The sequence below is a fragment of the Mastacembelus armatus genome, chromosome 1 (genome assembly GCF_900324485.2).
Source record: "Mastacembelus armatus chromosome 1, fMasArm1.2, whole genome shotgun sequence".
Taxonomy (NCBI): domain Eukaryota; kingdom Metazoa; phylum Chordata; class Actinopteri; order Synbranchiformes; family Mastacembelidae; genus Mastacembelus; species Mastacembelus armatus.
Window position 1 is genome coordinate 7,889,598 of NC_046633.1, and position 21,975 is coordinate 7,911,572.

Consider the following 21,975-nt stretch of genomic DNA (forward strand, 5'->3'; position numbering starts at 1 on the left):
TTTTTACACACACAAAAAAGAGGCCCTACTGTACTTGTACTTCTATTGCAACAGATGCCTCATGCTTTATACTTTTTCATGAGTTGCGTATTGGCAGATGAGCTACGTGACATGGATTAGACAAAACATGCTGTGAAAACAAATCACAAAATCACTAACCAGAATAAAATGAACTGGAATATGACAAAAGTCAGAAGAGGGTTTAAATCCACTTTCCTGGCTCAGAAGAAAAATGAAATCACGTGATTCTGTTGACCCGAGGCTGTTTACTATCGATCACGTGATTCTGTGATTTGAGCGGAAGTTGTCGTTCGTACTCGACATGCGCTTTACGTCGCCGAGATATGTCGCATCACTACCTCCTAGGTGTCTTGGAAGTGAAATGAAAATAAGCAGAAGTGAAACTCCAGATACCATAGAGACAACATCCTGAGGAATACATTAACCAACGTGCCGGGGAAACGCTCTGACGTTACGTGGACTATGCGCCACCACAGCTGCGTCTGTGTTTTTCTGTTGGGCTCGTTGTTACTTGAATGTCTTCCACAAGCGTCTACCTGCAGACAAGAGCCAGAAACCCCAGACTGGAGGATGACCCTTAAGACTATTCGTAACGGGATACACAGGATCGACACCTATCTGAACGCAGCGCTGGACTTGTTTGGTGGCGATGACGGACTGTGCCACTACAAGTGTAGTGATGGTAAGCCTGTCTCACAGTCTAAATACAGGTGGGATCAGTAACACCAGTGAAATGATTGACCCCCTTGAGTAGCAGACTTAATGCCATTAGGTCACACAGACTGATGTGGTTTGCTGTGACGACAGGGTTACTAGAAACATCTTCACCTTCGCTCCTGTGTCATAGGTTACAAGCCGGTGCCTCGTCCTGGGTACAAGCATCCACCACCCAACGGATGTGGCTCCCCGCTGTTTGGATTTGAGGTAGTAAGACACAGTTTGGAAGGTTCTGTCTGTGTGTGTGTGTGTGTGTGTGTGTGTGTGTGTGTGTGTGTGTGTGTGTGTGTGTGTGTGTGTGTGTTTCTGTGGACATGCTTTAGTCTGGTTCCATTCTTGTGAGGACATTTAGGCTCAACTTCAAATGGTTGTTTGAGGGTTCAGACTTGGTTTTAGGGTCAGGGTTAGGATTAGGTTCAGCTTAGATTTTGGGCATTTAGTTGGGATGGTTAGGTTTAGGATCTAGGGAATGCATTATGAGTGTCTGCACAAGACATGACTCTGTGTATGTGTGTGCACCAAATAAAATGGGTTGCCATGTGGCATCCTGATATACACAGCTTGCCAAACTACAGGGCACATGTGGTCCACTGAACAGTGCACAATATGGGAATATAATAGCACCTTACTGACAAATTCAATATGTCGTTGATATTTTTTAAACACACCTATTAAGTATTAACTGGGCTTTTGGTAAAAGTAAATAACTGGTGGAGCCTCTTCTGGCAGCAATACCCTCTAACAAGAGCTTCCAGTAGCTGCAGAGCAGACCTTCAGATGTTCAGGGGGATTTTGGACCATGCGTCTTCACCTCAGCCATATTCCTAAGATGTCTAGTGTGAGCAGCTCCCTTTATTTATTTGTCTTTATTAAATTAAGGTCTGGGCTCAGTCCATAAGGTGGATTTTTATTCTCTTCATTTCATTTTGAAGTCAGTCTGTAGTGGATTTACTTTGATGTTCAGGGTCATTGTCCTACTGAGTCGCTCAGCTTCTACTGAGCTTCATTTGGCATTTAGCCACCCTGCCATTATTGTGTTGCTTAAAATGCTTGGGAATGCTTTGTCTCAGTGATGGGAAGGCCAGGCCCAGATGCAGCAAAGCAGTTGGAATGATGTTTTCATGTTGGTGTGTAATGCAAAAAGTTTAACAAACAGCTTTTTTTATTAATATTTTTTTCATACATTTGGGCAATGGAAGGAAAAGGAAGAAGTGCTCTCATGGAAAGATTTGTATGTGGGTTGCTTTGTTTAATCTTGTCACCAGTGTTACTTAATGCATTTTAAGAAAGTTATGTGTTGTACCAGAGCATAACTATGAGGTCAGCGATTACAGACATTGAAACAGTAACAATGCTGTCGTTTCCAGTTTGACATAGGCATCCCGTCCATGACCAAATGTTGTAATCAACATGATCGCTGCTATGACACCTGTGGCCGAGAGAAGCACAACTGCGATGAGGAGTTCCAGGACTGTCTCGAGACCATTTGCAGGAATGTGCAAAGGACTCTCGGACTGGCCCAAAAAGTGCAAGGTGAGAGGCTTAGTCACCTCCTATGACCTAGCTACATATTACATACTGATTCAATAGGGAGTAGCTCTTAGTTTGTTCATTTTTATTCTAAGGTTATTATTTCCGTTTGCATTGGTGATTAGTATGGTCTAGTTTTCCAGTGAAACTCTAATAGAACTCACTGGCACACCACAATAGCTGATTCACTTGCATGGAAATGGTAGCAGCTTGATGTTTTTGTTTGCTCATGCTATTCCTCTGATTGTGCTTTATTTCTTGGCAGCTTGTGAGTCAGCGGTGACTCTGCTGTTTGATGCTGTTATGCACCTGGGGTGCAAGCCCTACCTGGACAGCCAGAGAGAGTCGTGTGTGTGTCAGTATGAAGTGAAGAGGGAACTGTGACACTGCCTCAGAAATAAGACTGCAAAATGGACTAATTCAAACACACAACAAAGACAGGAAAACACCAGCAATACACTTTTCTTTGAGATAGGTTTTTTTTCAGGGATTGAGCGTCTTTGGCGACTCGCCTCCCTTTACTGAAGTTTTGAATTGCACACTTCTGTTAGACAAGTGAATGTGGAATAACCTTAGTTTTTAGAGTAAATAATTAATATCCTTCCTATGCAGTTAATTATTTATATTTTGTTAATACTGTGTAATGTATTTGTTCTATGATATGTGGTAAACAGGGGGTTCAGGGTTTCTCTAGGTTTTAGGTGCTTGTGTGGGATCCAGTTAGTAGTGCTTCATTTTATGGATCTGTGAATTCTTAATTATTTCCTATGGTGTTTTCTTAAAAGATTTCCCTAACTTTAACCTGCCTAGAGATGGAATATAAATTAATTTATACCAATTAAATGCTAAAGCAGTACAAGCAGTATTTTAGTCAGTGTGTTGAAGGTCAGCTGTATGTGCGACAAGGTGCGATTTGTCTACAGGCAACAAGAATACAATTTACATGTATGAAAAGTTTAATCTCCAAAAACTAAATCGATCCTCTAAAAATCAGTTGTACAACCTATAACATCAAACATTACTTTCCAGTCCACTCTAGCATTAAGCTAATAAGGATGTGAAATAAGTGAGCAATATACATTTCTACAACATCTTAACACATTTCTTTTTCCTTTTATAAAAATATCACATGGAGGGTGACTGGGCACTGGTATTTGTTATTTGAAAATGCAAGAGAAATAACTGAATTCACAAACTGGAGTTAACCTTTTAAATGGGCGATTTAAATATGTATTTTTAATCCAGTCCATTTTGATGATTTTTATTTCAACACAGAAAAAGCAAAAATGAAAAAGGGCACATCAACCACACAATTCAACTCTTCTCAATCATAACTACGATTCTAACTGAAGCAAAAGTAAATATATAGAAGTCTTTCTCGTTCAATCTGATTTCCCATATCAATACGGATTATAATCGATTTGTGTTGGTCATTTTTAAACCAAGGCCAGTGGAAAAATTTCGTCCTGACAATGAAACAGGTATTAAATTGCACCAAATGCAATATATACCTTTAAAACTACTCTAAAAGTGTTCTTCGGATGTACACTTGCAAAAGTTTATTATTTATGCTTTATTCGTCCTGTAATTAACTGAATCGCGGTTGCAATGTGGCAAATACGGAAGTACCTGCCTTTAAACAATTGATTGACAGACGAGCAAGCCAATCGCGTTTTACGATGGTTCCCCTCAGCCAACAGATCGGTCCCTGGCTCAAAGCTAAATCATATCTGAAGCTGGTGTCAGAGGAGAGCGAACCGTCAACATGTCAGGTAAGAGTTTCACATTTATGTTTTCAGTTAAAACATTGAAACATGAACGTGCTGAACTCTTCTGTGTGACGCTTTAACACTTAGTGACATTAACGCGATGAGTTAAAGCCAATTTAGAATTGTACCTTAAGCTCATTGTCACGAACGAAGCTGTGTTTACTAACATTATCATTTTCTCTATTACTATGTGTATTACTACATAACTGCTGCAGGAACTCGGTTTCAGTGGTACAGCTAATACACTGTGTGAGGCAGGTTTCATTTTTCGTCATGAATGCGTTTTAATATCAGGACTTGACTGTTCTTTGTTTCACCTTTCCAGGAAGTGTTGTCAAAGACAGCAGAACTACAGCAGACTGGGCGGGTGAGTTTTTGACACCAGTTTAAAACAGCCTGCCTATATGGTCTACCTACAAGCCTTGGCACAAGAAAACAAAACTGAAACAAAGACATCCGGTTTTATTGCCAGTGAATCAGTCGAGTCAATTTAAATATTAACTCGAACTGGCTTGTTACTTTATAGCATGTAGATGTTGTGTCATTTAGAATGAGATCGGAGCATCTGGCTAATACAAAACTCCTGCAATATTATTGTTTCTGGAAGCTGTTTTTGTTGTGTTATACATATGTTTTGTAGTCATTTCATATATTTTCCTACCTTTAGACAATTGACATAATTGAGGACACCGTAAATATTAGAAACACCTTTCATTGACTGTGAAGCTGCTTCAACACATTCATAAAACAGTCCCATTATAACCTTCATGAATGTAGGATGTATTGTTATATTACACCAAACACTTAAAACCTAAAGTACCTTTAGATTAGTAGTAGATTTAAAAATGCCTTGTTGTATGGGTTACTCACATGTGCGTTGTTTTTTTTTTTTTTTTAGATGCATGTAAGGAGAACTTTACAGAGACTGATGCCTTCATCACAAGGTAAACTGTTTCATCTTGTTCGTGTGGTTATTGGCTGAAATGATCCAGTGCTCACCCACTGTGAATCTGTGTGCTCTTGTTTTGTTTTTATTATACAGCTCTTTAGTTCTTGATCCTGCAGAGGAGTACAAGATGGACAAAAAACGACGAGGCCTTGCACTCATCTTTAATCAGGAGCGTTTCTTCTGGCGCCTGGGGTTTAAAGACCGCCACGGAACCAATGCTGATCGCTACACCTTGGAGAAAAGGTATCACTTTGCAGTAAGCTGCTTGAGCAGGAACAGTATATTAGTTGTAACTGCGAACTCGGGAACTACAGGTCACAACGTGTTTAATAGCAAGGTTTCTGTGGTAACATTTTGAATCATTTCCAGTGCTTTGCTTTTTCTTCATATGTATTAAATATTTTGCTCTTTCTCAGTTTGTATTGAAGTACATAATTACTTTTCTCCTCTCTTTTAGACTGAGGGATCTAGGCTTTGAAGTGAAGGCTTATGATAACTACAAACAGTCAGAAGTCCTGGATAAAATCAGTGAAGGTAATCACAGTCATAACTGCTTACAAGCCCCAAAATGACTAATGTATATTCAGGAGGCTGAACTGTAACATCAGAACTGCAGTTTAAAGTTTTAACTGAGGAGCTGTTCAACCAATAATCTGATGTCCCACCAGCTGCAGACGCTGATCATGGAGATGCAGATTGCTTTTTGCTTGTCTTCCTGAGCCATGGTGAGAATGACCACGTTTACACATATGATGGCAAGATCAGCATCCAGGACATGACCTCCTTGTTCAAAGGAGACAAGTGCAGAAGCCTTGTAGGAAAACCAAAGATCTTCATATTACAGGTACATATGAACAAATACCAAAACCCATGAGTGCCCATGGGAATATGGCAACAGGCAGTTTTACCCGTCTTGGATGTTTCACTTTGACGTGTATAAGACAAAGTGAGGTTGTCTGTCACTAGGCATGCCGTGGAGACAAGCATGATGACCCAGTGACTCCCTGTGATGCTGTTGACAGTGAGGTAAAGACAAATGAGGTGGTGGTGGATGCAAGTGCCATACACACCCTCCCTGCTGGAGCTGATTTCATCATGTGCTACTCAGTGGCTGAAGGTGAGCGATCTGGGAAAATTAAAACAATCAATTTGGTTTTTAAACTAGCGTGATACAGTTGATACTTTTACTTTGTAACACTAATCTGCTTAGAAACCAGAGTGAATTATTAAAGTCACAAGTCTCTTTACATGTCCTCTGTGTTGGTCACTGAGTAGCTATCCTCTTCTGTCTGCTGTGTCGTTTGTCAAGGTTATTATTCCCACCGAGAAACCTTGAACGGCTCCTGGTATATCCAGGACCTGTGTGACTTGCTTCACAGGTATGGAGATTCCCTTGAATTTACACAATTACTTACGCTAGTCAACAGAAAGGTGTCAATGAGGAGTGTTGGGAATTGCACTGATCGGAGCGCCATTGGGAAGAAGCAAGTACCTTGCTTTGCTTCAATGCTCACCAAGAAACTCTACTTCCGACCAAAAAAGTAAAAGTTTCACCTCATTAAATGTCATTAATTAGGGCCTGGGAAACAAGATTTCTTAGAGAGAGCTTTTTCAAGAATTTCGCTCTTTTTCTTTAGTCTTCTTCTGTATGTTGAAAACTATTATTTACATATGTGTTGATTAATCAGTGAATCATTAGCCTTATTATTTTCTGTGAAATCAGTGGTGATAAAATAACTTGATTGCTGGAACAACCTGTGTTTACAGACACCGAAGAAATTTGAATATTTCTAACCTCAGGCAATCATGCATTTTAAAATTGTTGTTGCTTCTTGTGACATCAGAATACTTGGCTTTCTAAATGTTTGCATAAGAGGTAAATCAAGTTAGGGAAAGTCTTTGTTGCAGCAGTAAGGTAGAAGATAAATCTGAATACTGACTGGCTTGCAAGTGAACATTGTTTACTCACACACATATAGTTTGTGAATGTAAAATATAAAGAAAAACATTATAATGCAATTCACTACAATAGCCCTACACTAATTTAATGCTAGACTAGTACACTGGTGGACCAATATTTACCCATTATAGCTACATGTATGCAGTGGTAAGTGGGGTAGGGGGGTGGCATTATAGACTGTAACGTGAACTTTTTTAAATCCAGTGTCAATCCGAATATAGTTTAATATTGCACAGGATTGCATTGTGTTGTAAAGGGGTACTGTTATTTTGTCCAGTGCCTGTATGTCAATACACATCTTGCATTTTGAAGAAATTGCTTTTAAACTGCAGGAAAATCATAAGCCACATTCTACAGGAGCTACTTTTTTTTAATCAAAATCCAGCTTGCTTGTTTTAATCTGGTTTTAACGGTGCTACCACACAAATGTCTTATTCTCTAGGTGACATTTTTTTGTTAATTTGCCAAGGAGACAACAGGACTTGACATTTCTGGTTATACTTTATCGTGCAAGATAGGTCACAAAACTGCATGACAACCATGACATTATTGCTAATGTTCACATCACGGTTAAATACTTAAACCTCTATAAGCACAAATTAAATCTCTTACAACAGATTATCCAGCCTCCCAATAAGCATACTCTTTTGTCTTCAAGATTGCTCCATTAAAAAGGGAATTCATGTTCTTTGTGTTTGTTTTAGCAGTTTACAGTACTAAATTTAATAATGCATATTTGCACCCAAAACAAGAACAAATACCAGTGTGGAAAGTACCTCAGGGAGAAAGCATGTGCTGTGGACATAAAACACCTTTAGCTGTGTCACATGATCTATGACTCAGGAATAAGCGCAGGTACACATATACTCTGATCCTGTATTTTTGTGGCCATACTGCTTGACTTTGTACACTAACTTCTGTGACATTCTAGTTAACGTTTTACTGCTAATAAAAAGAAAATTAGTTTTATAAAACCTTCAATGTGCCAAAAAAATGTATTCATGTGATGTTTTGTACACAAATCTCCCTCTTATAAAATAACTCAGGGTTATTATTTGCCTAACAGTGACTGCAGTCAGAGATTTCAATAAGACATCATACAGACAGACGATTCTTCCAGTAATGATGAAATACTTTTTATTTCAATAATTCTCTGTTAGTAAGTGTCTCAAAGCTATGACCATCGTCATCAAGATTGTAAACAAAACATTTAATGATGTGGATTCCTGGTAAAAAGATGTCATTATCAAAATAAAGCAGAAAAACTTGTTTTTGCTCTGGACTGTGTGAGTGATGAATTATCATGGCTTTGATTTGTTCATTGCTTTGGCTGAATCTGCTCAAGTGGTAGCTGAAGTTGAGTGGGATATCTCAAACGTCTCAGGTCCTCCTCCACCTGATACACAGAAAACAGTCAGAAAAGACGTTATTTGATTTTCTTATTTGAATGCCAGACTGTGAATATTTGGAATCATTTGATTTTTCATCTTTCATTCAGTTTTACCATTACATTTAGTAGTTCATGTAATAGTTACTGTAGCATATATGCAGTTCTTCCTGTGTTTATCTCTAAATTGTTCTGCGGCCGATCCAGAATTGTAGTAAACAAATCAACCAACCTGAGCTAGTTCTTCTTTGAGTGCATTGTATTTTTTCACATTGAATCTCTTCTTGATGGCCCCCTTATAAAAGTAATGCAGGAACTGTCTGTCTTTAGCATCTGGATAAACATAATCCTGAGGAAAAGAATAAATCAGACTTGCTGTTAATGTGAATGGACATGGATATGTAAACATATATAAATATAACATATATAGCAATTTACAAATGATACACAGCTTTAGATGCTGTCTGTGGTAATCTGTTAAATACGAAGCTACATCTAGAAAATTCATTTCACATAACGCATAAACAGCAGGAAACAGAGTTTATAAAATCTTTGTACTAAAACCTCTGAAGCGCACAAATTAACACTATATCTAATTAAAAATACACAAAAACCTCAGTGGGAAATGAATATTTGAAGCTTTAAAGTGGGTTAAGGGCTGACGGTGCCTTGTGACTTGTTTAGCAATATCACCTTGACAGATTTAGTTACCTGTGGCTAGCTGTATTTTCCTGATTCCAGTCTGTATGCTAGGCTGAGCTAAGTATCCACTTGGTGTAGGGTCATATGTAACAGACAGCTGCTATAGTCGTACTGATCTCAATAAACCCTTGGCAAGAAAGTGAATGAGCACATTTCCCAAAATGTTAAAGTATTTGTTTCAAATTGTCCTGATACTTGCCTGCTTAGTAAGGACATAATAGGCAAAGGCTCCAATGCTAGTACTATAGGTGATGAAGTATGTGACAGGCTCCATGATATCCCATGAATAGACCCACCAGGTGAGCCAGGCTAGAGCACCACCCTGCACAGATAATAGGGCCATGCCAGTCCAGAGAACTCTGGATGTCTGGGCCTCTGATGTACGAGACAGCTGTGCCTTCATCTGCCAAGCAATTATACAAGGGAGGGCAGGTTACTGGCCAATTCATAGAAGACAAAATGAGCAATCAAAATACCATCTGTCATTTTCAAAGCAGTACTAAAAATACAAAGATATAGTAGCAGATAAAAAGTTTAACAAACACTCCTGCTACCTTTTCTAGAGGAGAAAGTTCTTCTTTGAGGTTGTCCAGTTTTTCCAGTAGCTGCCGCTCTTTCAGCAGGTGGTGTTCAGGCAGGTGGAGCGCTGAATGTAGCAAATGCACAACATGCTTCATGGTCTCCAGCTCCACAACATGCTGACAGGATAAACCCACTGCAACACAGGCCACAAAAAGGTGGTTGAGAATGAGACAGCAGAACGAAAACGTGAGGAGAAATAACTTCTATTTATCAGCAGGACTATGTGTAAATGTGAAACGAGGAAAACTCTGATAATTTATGGTTCAAGAGAAATGGTTCTATACGTTTTTCAGGTAGCTGGACATCATAAACTGCATTGTTGATGACAAGCTGGAAGTTCTTGTCCAGGAAAGTGTCTAGCGGTGTGGTACTGGCAACACGCTCTCCATCTGTTAGAAAAGGACAAATGTCCAACTCAGTACTTTAATTGCTATGATATACTTTTATCTAATTCCCAGCCAAGGTTTTCTGAGACCAAGTAAACACAATCAAAACACCAAAGAGAGGCAAAGAGTACACACATTTAAGGAAATGTCATAAACCATCAGAGATCATCTGAAACCAGTTCTTCTATAGAAATTATAGTACAAGTAATAAAAGTAAAAATTTAAGTATTTAAGTACAAATAGTACAGTACCTGGGTATATATTCTCAATTACGCCCTGCCACTTTTAAACTATCTACTGTGGTAAAGATTAGATAATGGTTTTCCATTGTTATACAACCTGTCAAACCAGGCTGCAACCACAACAACAAAAGGCTAAACCAGAATGAGCACATATGAAGAATGTGATCCATCCAGTGCATGCATACTGTGGTTAATGTGCCATTTCATACCCTTGAAAACAGAAGCAGTCGCTCCGGGGTCCTCTTGCTGCAGATCAGCGATCAGGTCTCCAATATTCATCAGCATAGGTCTGAGGAAGAATACACACTTCTCCTTCCTGGATGGTAATGGGACCTCCATCACCAAACGGCCATGCTTGTACTTCAAAGACACGTCTGTAACATAGTGAGGGGGAATCTACTATCAGATGGTTCAGTTATCTTTTATTCAATGGGAATGCATAAAGCCACAAACAGGGGGCAGTCAGGTCACATACAGCAGTTTAAGATTATGTTGATGTAGTAACAGTGTATTACCACTGGAGGGTGGGAGTGTGCTATAGAAGAGAGCTTGACTGTCTCCAAGGAGAGGCTGCCTGTGTTGAACCTAAAAAGAGAAAAAAAAGAAAGAATGAAAAACAGAAAAGCAAAACCAATAAAGAGAGTGTTGGCAGCCTATTATATTGAAAGTCCACCCCTCCCTTGGTAAAATGTCGTGTCAGCAAATGATGGAGGGTAAACAGACTAAGACAATCCTGAAAAGAAGGAACTCAAGATGATCCACTGCCAACACACAGAATCATTTCAATCTTCTGTGCTTTGGCTTTGTTCCTGGACAGTTTTTTTTTTTTTTTAAAAACAGTAACACGTATGTCTTCTATTACAGTCGCTGCTTTTTGAAATGCTCTTCACCCCCTCTCTCAGCATAACGTAACATGACCGGCTGACTGTACAGATAACGATTAAACCGGCTCTTTTATGCTGATGCGACTTTTCATTAAAATTCACACTGCTTTATTTAATGCAGTGTGTCTCTCATATCACTCTGCAAGACCACAAGTCTCTCCCACATTCCCGACTGTGGGAACGCCTCCACAGGGAGCGGTTGATTATTCTACTCGGCAGGAGTACTTTCATCCTTTACTGGACACTTATCAAAAGTCATCCTTTTAGTTGACATGCAAACTCCTATTTCTACTCAAAACGCCACTAAAATATATATAAAGCAGCTGTTTTAGTATTAGCCCACAGACACCATCATTTTATTGTCGATGGGTTAGGCTCTGTCATGATGGAGTAATAGTACACAATATTACATCTTGATGTTTTCTACTAAAAGCTCTGAACACTACATTCCTGATGTTGAAACACGTGACCCTTTCAAACCTTAAAAACAGATCCCTCCACTGTATTTCTTATTTAGCTGAGAGTCAGAAGAGTCCCACTTGAATACATCTTTGTCTAACTGACATCTAGGGATGTGGCAACCACTGTCTCCAGTCCCTTTGTCCTCCGGCACTTCGATCAATATCACATTAAAGAGGAACAAGGTGGCCATCCATTTTCATAGGATGAGAGAGTAGACCGGCCTGGAGGCACAGTAGTGGAGCAGGGGCCAACACTTAGGAGATGGCGCTTAACCAGGACAACTGACATTCACATAGAGGACATCTGTCCACAAGAAACCTTTGTCTGAGTGGTAACCTGAATGCAAAGACAACAATCCAGAATTCAATATGGCGAAACATTACAAAGGCTTTTGTTACCTGAAAAATATATACTAATTTGGACTATAAGCGTTTGTTAGTTTGCAGTAATGCACCACATGGTGAAGAAAAATATGATTTTAGAAATACTGTATATCCCCAAAAGAGATGTTAATAAGACACATTTGAGCAGCACAAATTGTGAAATCTCCAGAGGTTAGATAACAACTGCAATCACAGAGCTTTGCCACCTACACATCAGCACACCGGCTCTTCATGGACAATGGTGACGGTTTCAAGAGATCCATGTGAATATACAGTTACTTCATGGATTTTCGTCATGAAGCGCTGTTTATCTGTACTCAGCTTGTGAAAACGTTTTTTTTATGTGGCTCTGGAGGGCCCTTTCAAAGTCAGAAAAAAAATAACTCTGATCCTGCCGTCATGGTTATCTTAGATTGAGCTCAAGACTTAAAATTACTAATGGAAACCCTGCAGTCACAAAGTAGGCTGGGAGGGTCTAATTAAACACACAACTGAACTGTATTATTGAAAGTGTAGAAACCAGTGGTCCTGAAGGAAAAGCTTCAGTATGTTCTGTATTTACTGCACACTGGTTGAAATGACAAATAAAATCTACTTGACTTGAAATATACAATGCTTTGGTTTAGGGTAGCACAAACAAAAAAGTTGGTGACACACCCGGAGAAATGAAACAGAAATGGTTTGCTGTATTGCCCCTCCGAATTACAGCTGCATACAAGTATGCTGCTCCAGAAAGCTGAAGGAGTCTATTTAGTCTGTGACTGCTCACAGTTAGCCCTACACAGCAAAAATGATCATCCCTCATACTGCCGCAGCCATAATGCTTCATTAAACTGTGCAGTTCAGGTGCTGACTGTCAGCACATACAGTAGGCGCATGGGAATAAAAATCATATACTGTACCAAGTCACTTTCATTGCACACACATTGCACACTAGTGCCCTGCTAATGTAAAAACAGCAGATCTGGAGCAAAGAACCAGGGCTGAAGCTGTTGAATGTGTGTGTGTGTGTGTGTGTGTGTGTGTGTGTGTGTGTCAGATTAGTGACCGGAGTCAATTCAACAGCTGACTGCCTGCAGGAGGTTTATACGCAACACGCAACATAGCAATCTCATTCTAAATCAGCTGAATGTGGCTACTGTGGCAGATAATGCAGAATGACACCCGTATGATAAATAACAGTCCCTGTCCAAAGCCATGCTCATGGCCCCGTGTTTTTACTGTCTGTAGCACACACTGCATTGTAAATACCGATCCTTTTACTTCTCTCAGCTACATGTGGCAGTTACAAATGCTCTTGCACAGCAATACAGGGACATTACAGGACAACCTGACAACAATATATCATGTGAATATAGTAAACACTATCTGCATTTAAGGGGCGGAGTGCTATTTGACAGCTGACACCTACAGCAGACTTAATTTTTTTTTTAAACTGACAATTTTGAATTTTCTTAAACAGACTACAGAAAAGCAGGGGATCAGCCTCCTGGTGTGATTTGTTCAGTGACACACACATAAGGAGCAAGTGCAATAATGCCTTGAGGGGGAGGATCATTTGAGTACTCCTGTAAATGCAGAGACTCTGCTGGCAAACAATACAGACAATCCTTTGGTATGATTTTATATCTCTTCTATTACACAGTAGCGCTTTGATAAAATGTTGACATTAGCATGCTAAGATGGTTACAGTTAATAATGTGAGGATTAACGGCGCTAGTAAAATTTGAGAAATCACCAAAGCTATTTCGATATGCCCTCCAGGTAACACACAGTTGGTACCAAAGATGAAGGCAAGCCAAGCAATACTGTCATAACATTGCACTTGCACCCAAAAATGACAGTCTCGTGGTGCTGTTACTAAAAACCTCTGGATATTACAAAAGTCATTAGACTTCATCCTCTGTACAAAATGTCATGGTGTTCTATTTTATATTTATTGAAAGATTTAAGTCTAGACTAAATACCAAAAGCCCTGCTGCTAACATGGGCAGAACTGTAAGGTAACTGGAACTGTAGGTGAAATGTAAGGAAAATTACTGTTAACACACATTTATCAATTCATTTCTATTCTATATAGATGCATTTTACTATAGGGACAGTAAATGTCCTAACATTTTCTGGACTAAATTTGGCCTAACGGTATTTGTGCATCCTGCGACATGTATGAGCTGAGCAGGTGTTTCCTGCAGCATAAGCAACACTATCTAGATCAGATAAGGATGCACATTACTTCTATACAACCGGTAAAACCACTCCAGTGTAGGGAGATGAAGGCAACTACGTTCATGTTTATTCAGTGATGACAGGGCATGTACTGCTGAAAGCTACAGCAGTTTTGATGAAGGAAAATGGGCCAGACTTTACCTGTTAGACACATCCAGCATTTTGGATTTCATCTGGCCAATTCAGTGAAGTGAAGTGCAGGCTCAGCAATTTCAAACAAAATTATAATTTAACTGAAACTGAAAATAACCTGCTGTTTGTTTGGATCCCCATTTACAAGCACTGAATCAGCTCTGTGAAAGGCTATCCATTAGGGAAATGGTATAACCAAAGTGGAAATTTCCAGTATCGCTGATTACAAATGTCTCACTGTGGCTATCTGATTTCAGTTCCCATGCACAGAGGCACACACCCATAGAATATTAAACACACAAAACGCTGTACAAGCTGAAGAAACCCATACACAGCAGTCATACCACAGGACATGAATACACAGGCTGATGAAGGGAGTGGGTCCTTCCTCTCCACATGATGATTAATGCTACCATTGGCCTCTTAACTCAACATTTGTCTGCATATCAAAACAAACCACACATCCCTATTGCACAACTAATCAATATGCAGCGCGCTGGGTGATTGCCGTCAATCCATTGTCCTTCTCATGCTTCTGGTTTCAATTTGGAGTTGAAGAGCCATAGCTGCACACTTCTCACCAGGAAAGAAAAAAAAACACTCCAGCTGTTCTTTCTCAAAACAATCAGCAGAAAGTATATTTACCCCTTGAGCTATGCTTTTCTTATTTATGCCTTGCTAAGACGGGAAAAGGAGTGAGAGCAGGCAGGGAGTGAAAACAGCAATATGGGAACAAACTGCCATCTTCTCCTGCATTAAAGCAGGCTGCAGCTCCCTGCTTGAGCAATGATCAGGATATCATGATGACAAGCAGCCTCATTTTCCCTGCAGTCTCCCAGCAGGTCATTCCATTGCTATTAAGAGCTGATGGCCTGTTGCGTTTAGACTTCCTAAGTTATCTCCTCTCACCACTGCTGCAGGTTCAATACTACTAAGCTATGGGAAAGTGACTTTCACATACACATGTAATCTTAACAGGATGGCTTACTGTACCTTGCAGGCAATATCTGAAGCAGAAGGAAAATGTTAGAACGATAAACACCCTTAAGGACAGAGTGAAAAACGAAGGCTGCCAAGAGGAAAAAATTGAATTACTCCCTGTTGCCATTATAACTGAGAACAGCCAGCACTCTAGTGTGAAAATGATTTATATTGAAACATTTGTCTTCTGTTATCAAGTTAATGAACCAGTTGGGTGAGGAGGACAAAGAGGAAAATCCAGTGAGATGAAAACAACTGCATAACAGTGGGATGAAGGTAGTGGAAAGACAAGGTCTGTGTTTGTGTATGACATTTCATGCAAATACAACAAATACTTGCATAAAGGATTTGCATAAACATTTGGTAACAAAAAAAAAATGAAACTGTAACCAGTAAAACAAAACTAAATGTGTCAAAATAAAAAAAATAGCCTATATACAACATTACTCCAAATTAAAAGCTGAATTTATTTACTGTATCAGGTTTACACAGCTTTTCAGATAATTCTCTACCATATGTAGAAAATAATTATTTGAAAGAAGGTCTTTACTGTTAACAGAATGGCTCAAACATGACCAAGCATGACCAAATTTAATACAGTAGAGCCTTTGTTCTTACCTAATTACTGCTCTGCCATATTTATGACTGACTCATGATAATTTGCTAAGATACACTAAGAAAACAGTGCTTCAGCCTGCAGCTACACAGGACACAATGAAGGAGCTGAATACTGAAAAGCGAAGGGCAAAAAAGGGGGTCATTAATTCAGGAATTCATGTGGTGTTTGCAGGGGTCAATCCTAAGAGGAGCAAAAACAGCATTTCCTAAGCAAAAGCCAACTTCCCTTCCCTGAACTAAAATGTAACTCTTCCATAAAAACATTGCCTTTGCTAACTTGAGTGAATCATATTTCCTGATTGGTCACACATTGCCAAGCCACGCTTTATCATAAGGACACACCAGGACAGCGTCAGAAGGTGCATTATCCTGTTAGAGCCCCTGCTTATTTTTTCCTTGGTACATATTGGGTTTAAGATAGAAGGAAAAGGCACACATATGGAAATTGTCTTGCTGGCCACGGGATGCCCCACATCACCCGTTAATATCACGGGTACATGATCATGACCCTGATATTGACTGAGTTTGAGCCTACAGGTAGTTTTCCACATGCTTCTTCTAGGAGGGTTAGATCACACGGATAAACAAGTATTCAGGCTTGCTGGAATGAACCCTTGCCCATGTTTACAGTACAGTGTCAGTCTGCATGACAGCAGATGGAGCTGTCATATGAAAATGTCAACACATTCAGTGACAAACCGTCGCTTGTCTCAGCTGTGTTGACACTTTGGGGTTTAAGGCTTCTGGAATAGCAAACATTGGTGACACACCCGGAGAAATGAAACGGAAATGGTTTAGAAAAATCTCTGATTTTATGCCCATCTCTATTTTGGGCATAAAATCATATTATTTCAGCACAAACTATCAATGTAGAAGGTATACAATAACAATAAAACTGCTCCTTCCTGATTTGATCTGGTATGAAACCCTACTTCAGCAGGTTTTTTATGTTTTTATAATGTTCACTGTCATCACTCAAGGGTTAAAGGAGTATTGTATGTGTACATATGTGAAATTATGTTGTTTTGCCACCAAATTATATGTTGTTTCTTCTAACAGTAGCTAGACTCACTACCACGTCCACAAAATACAGAGCACAAACCTGGCAACCCCACTAGGAACCAAGGCAAGAGCTTTTGATATGATATGTGCAGCGATTGGAGAAAATGCTGCAATTGATAACTTCCTCTAATGGAGCTCTGGTAGCACTTTCACTTTCTTCATCCTGTTTAGCCTCCCAAATGTTTCAATACTTGACACAGAGAAATGAAACTGATATGGATCCATTCAACAAAAAACAGGAAAATAACTGAAAACAAATGTTACTTCCCAAAATGTCGTACTGTTGATTTTATGTGTTATGGTCAGTACAGGTACTCAGAATGGGGCTCACTGCAGAACAAACTTAGCATCACTTATTTGCACTGAAAGGACACTTACATGTCTCTCAGCGCTGCACTGTTTAGTAGACTCAAAGTCCATCATATTATGCTTACCTGTATAGTGTTACAGTAGTGTCTGTAGAAAAGAAACAAATGAACAGAGAGTACCATTACGTACTGGCATAAAAGCCAAACTCTCTATAGCTTCTCTGGTAAGTGTAAATGTATTTGCCTTGGCAATTTTCTACTGCAGTACAAAAATTACGGCCCGTTGGAGAGTGCTTCGACTATTACATATTGTCTAGCTGTACAAAAGAAAATGTGACTTAGGTGGTTCACTGCTCTGTACAGATGTCAAACCACTGATTAAGTAGGGATTTCATTTCTCAGTGATATAGTAATGGAAAAAACTCTTCTGCTTTCTATAGTTCACATTGTTTTTTTTTGACAAATCTCAACAGGGAATCATATAGTAGTGAATTGACCATTTGATAATCCGCCTAAGATCTACCTTTTCAGTGCCAAACACTCACCCAGTCTGTGGTTTGTGGGGGTATAACCTGGTGGCCTAAGGGTTAAAGATGCTGACCAGGTAATTGCAAGGCCCATTGATGCACATCGCTCTCATCTCTCTGTCAACCTGTACGCTCCTCAGTCAAATAAAGGGAAGAAATCCTTTCCAGAATATTTACATAGCAAAGAAGGTTGTAGTTTATTCTGTTTCACAGAATCCCTATAGAGAAAACAATGTCACAATACGCACGAACAGGTATCAATGGACAGCCCTTGTAGCAAAATCCACTGCTTTGAGGGACACCACATACTTCTTTCTAAAACCACAACCTTAACCATAATTTGGTAAGAATATTAGTAGTTTGAAACATACTGAGCAGAGTGGTGAGGAACATTAGTTCTGTTTCTGAAATAACAACTGATTTCCATGCGGCTTCAGGTTTAAAGGGCTAAAGGGTGTTGCTGGTACGTGTGGTTGGCTTTATGAACACTTGCTTAGAGTGCAGTTTGAAAAGAGGAAAATTGCAAGTCTGATTTTATATATGGTTCAGTCTAAAAATAGATCTCATCTTAGTCATGGTTTCATGTGGGAGTGGGCACTGCTTAACAGATATGTCTTTTTTTTTTTGCAATCCAACAAACTGTGCATCAGTATTCACTCCGCAGGACACTATCACAGCAATACTGTAGAGCATGCACTGACTGAGATTTGAGGCATACAGTTGGCACCTGCCTGCTCACAACTTAGCTGACCCCTGCAATTTCCTGTAATAGATAAGAAAAAGGATGATAAAAAGATAGGCAATTTAAACTCTCCCAAACAGGAGATCATTAATAAAAGTGTGAGAACAGCTATGCCATTTTAATCTCATGGTGATGGTCTGATACAATTTGGGGTTTCATTTTATGATACATTTTTCTTGCACTTCTGTCACAACTGTTTGCATTTTGATCATTTCTGCACTTTTGCAGCCATCTGCTCATCACCGGTCCATGATGAACAGATTATACAGGCCGGCACCTGACGATGCTCAGTATTGACACATGATACAATAAGATACTGAACTATAAAGCTGTAGGCTGCAGGGTATTGCAGTGTTAGTGGTGTCTCTTGGGATTGTGGAGAGGGAAGGCAAGTCTCTACTTAAAGTTTAGAAGTATACTTTGCAGTCTAAACATGATCTCTCTCCAAATGGCTGACTGAACAGCTTCCTCAGAGGAGTAATTATAAGTAACACAACTCTAGTAATGAGATCATGTACAATGGTGATCAGTCCTACGCGCTTTCAAGGGTTGATGGGCTTGATCACTCTTGTAAACAGGTTTGGACTGAGCAAGGTAATGCACCTGAATAATTTATTTGTTGTTCTGTGAGTCCTGAATGAAAAAATATAAGACAGAGAAGGCTATGAAAGAGAGATCTCTCTTTCAATAAGAGATCTCACAACCCTTCCCTAAAGTCACACATGCCTCCATTAAAAGAAAATGTGAAATGTTATCATATCCAACACTCAGGATTTTATCTCAATTTGACATCTGATGTAAGACGTGTAACAGAAAATAAAGCTCGGGGGAAACATTTTTATGAGTAGTGCTCGCAAATATCTCGAGTGTATGAAAGTGCACTGTTTTGTCCATAAAAAGCAGGAAATCGGGTCATGAAACAGCCCAACACAGTTAAATCGTGGCACTGTGCAGTGACAAAGCTACGACGAAGTAAATCAATTAGCTAAAGGTCTCATTTACCTGGCGAAGAAGTGTAACAGGACGAGTAGTTTTGAGTCCGGAGCGAAGAGGCCGGAGACTTCCCAAAAGTCTCGCCATAACTTTGCCCACCATCCGCGCCGAAGCCATGGTCCGCCGTTAAACCGTGTTAGCTGAGTTTTGCATACTAGACTGGGAAACTTCCACAATATGAGCCACAGATTCCGGTGTTCTTCTTCTTCTTTTAATTTATTGGCGGACGAATATCAGTAGAAAACGCGTTATAGCCAGTGTGAGTAAGACCAGACGTGATGACAGATACAGGACAGAGGAGGCACAGCCCAGCCCGAGCCTCGTACCATTTCCTCCTGACAACGTGCGCGTCCGTGTCCGGCTCCTCTTCGCTTGTTTTTCTGATTTATTTGATTTCTTTTACCTTTTCTCGCTTGTTTTTGTGTCGCATGAGCCAAACCTGCGATGAACCCGCAGGAGCTGAATCGTATGTGTCCTCCCCAGCCAAGTGAACTGTACTTCAGCTCACAGTACACCCGAAACACCGCTCCCCCAGAAGCGAAGGCAGTCCTCTTCTTTCTCTGCCTTAAGCCAGAGACACAGCAGCTTGTGTGTGGTGTTTATTATTTGCCTGGGACCGGTTTTAAAACTCGCTTTTTAGCTTGTGAACAAGTATGAAGTGCTCGTACACAAAATAAACATGTAACTAGTTGACAAAATACGACTCAAAAACTCTGGATATCCCTCCCATGTCCCCCACAAATGTCTGGTTCCCCTTCATCCCAAATTCATCTTCCACTCAGGTAAGTCTTCTGTCTATAGGCTAAAACCAGCAAAGGTAAATGCATTGTAGCAGTTAAACTATTAAATGAAGCACATTCAGCCATCTTTAGGAGTGCTCATCAACGTAAATTAATCAATTATTTCACCCTTCTTGGATTTTTCATAAATATATGTGAAACTAAAGTGACTGTGAACCTTATTTTGTAGGAGCTGTATGAAATAATGTGAAAGGGGTCATATGCAGGGATCACTATACATTTATGTAATCATCAGCCAAACTCATCCAGCTTTTCAGTGCCTTATAGTGAGTTTTGACACATTATTTATTATTATTTTAGTCACCCACAGCTTTTCTGGGCTGCTCAGCACTAAATGGTGAACATAATGAAGCATTTAGCAGATTTCTCCCTCAGGAGATGGTGGAGAGCATAATGGAGACCACTAACTGAGCTGAAAGTAGTTGTTTGCCAGGTGGCCATGACCATGACTCCAACTGAATGCTAATGTTGCTCTGCAACTGCTGGATGTGTAAATAAGCAACATTTTGCAAGTTTGCCACATGAACCTGTGTTTGCAAGTCGTATCCTCAGACCTCAAGTTGGCAAAATAAGTTGCACTTGTGTGCCATAACCGAGGCAGTCTGAGAGGTTCACCTGCTTTTAGAAGAATGTTATAATTTACTCAGTTCTCACAGAAAGAAGCTGTTATTAGTTGCTATGCAGCAAAGGGTGTAATTAGACAGAGAAGATGGAGATGCAAGAAAAATAAATCAACCCTCCAATCTGAAACTGGCTAAGACAGCAAACATGTCCCATGAATGTTTGAGTGCAAAAAGGTACTACTGTAATCTATTACACTATCTACTGCTACTACTATTAATCAGCTGCAGCACAACTGTCCAACACCATATACGCATCATACAATGTAAACAGTGTTTGGACACCATTGGTTTACTTAAGGATTAATCCTGGGGATGTTAAAGTTTGATTACTTGTTGCTTAACTGATACAAAGAGACAATATCTGTTTTGACCACTCCTGTATTTTAACTATTAACCTTGTACTGGCACACACTCCAGCTTCGCACTAAACCTGTCAGACAAAAAACTTCCCCTTTGGTCTGTGAAGTGCTCACTTGATCAGCTTTGTTATGAAGATCATTTTAAACAGTTTTTTTTTAAATAGAGATGAAAAAATGAAGCAAAATTGATTATCACATAAACAATTATTTTTTATTGAAATACATATACTCTGTGGTTTATTGGCTTACAGTATAGGTCATTACATTAAACCAGCCTGATTGATGTCTGAATCTTTCTGTGATTCAGGTATATGGACTTGATTGTTTTTGCCCTTGAACTAATCAATGAACCCTCAGCTGTAAGATCACTAAGGGAGTCATTTCAAGGCTCTTATTCTGAAGTATGAGCAGTCAAAATGCCTGGAAAATCACATTTAAAATACTACTGATTCTCATGACTGCTCTGTTCATTCATTTTTAAGCATAGATAAGCTATGCACTTGACAAGTTGAGCCAGGTTAATAGCATATATGTAACTAAATTCAACAGATCGTATGCGACTGTCTTTTTACCTACTAATCGTCAAGCCCATCAAAACTCACCAAATGCTTTGAGCATGTGATGTCTCAC

The 21,975-nt window shown here is 39.6% G+C and overlaps 3 protein-coding genes across 3 annotated transcripts; 2 read left to right on the forward strand and 1 right to left on the reverse strand.

Moving 5' to 3' along the window:
* The first annotated feature begins 301 nt into the window (after positions 1 to 301).
* On the forward strand, positions 302 to 3,127 carry pla2g12a (phospholipase A2, group XIIA). Its single transcript, XM_026302828.2, has 4 exons — positions 302 to 703; positions 869 to 945; positions 2,106 to 2,271; positions 2,534 to 3,127. Exons 1-4 carry the CDS (start codon positions 484 to 486, stop codon positions 2,650 to 2,652), a joined length of 582 nt encoding a protein of 193 aa, XP_026158613.1. The 5' UTR covers positions 302 to 483; the 3' UTR covers positions 2,653 to 3,127.
* Positions 3,128 to 3,857: 730 nt separating this feature from the next.
* LOC113127913 (caspase-6) lies at positions 3,858 to 8,221 on the forward strand. The gene is made up of 8 exons (XM_026302827.1): positions 3,858 to 4,040; positions 4,363 to 4,404; positions 4,936 to 4,981; positions 5,080 to 5,229; positions 5,444 to 5,520; positions 5,655 to 5,830; positions 5,953 to 6,103; positions 6,296 to 8,221. The coding sequence occupies exons 1-8, from the start codon at positions 4,034 to 4,036 to the stop codon at positions 6,529 to 6,531; spliced, it is 885 nt and encodes a 294-aa protein (XP_026158612.1). The 5' UTR covers positions 3,858 to 4,033; the 3' UTR covers positions 6,532 to 8,221.
* On the reverse strand, positions 8,067 to 20,123 carry LOC113127912 (mitochondrial calcium uniporter dominant negative subunit beta). The gene is made up of 8 exons (XM_026302826.2): positions 19,573 to 20,123; positions 10,761 to 10,830; positions 10,455 to 10,619; positions 9,902 to 10,006; positions 9,590 to 9,750; positions 9,235 to 9,438; positions 8,566 to 8,682; positions 8,067 to 8,342 (listed from the first exon to the last, which is right to left on the reverse strand). Exons 1-8 carry the CDS (start codon positions 19,678 to 19,680, stop codon positions 8,265 to 8,267), a joined length of 1,008 nt encoding a protein of 335 aa, XP_026158611.1. The 5' UTR covers positions 19,681 to 20,123; the 3' UTR covers positions 8,067 to 8,264.
* Between the last annotated feature and the right edge of the window lie 1,852 nt (positions 20,124 to 21,975).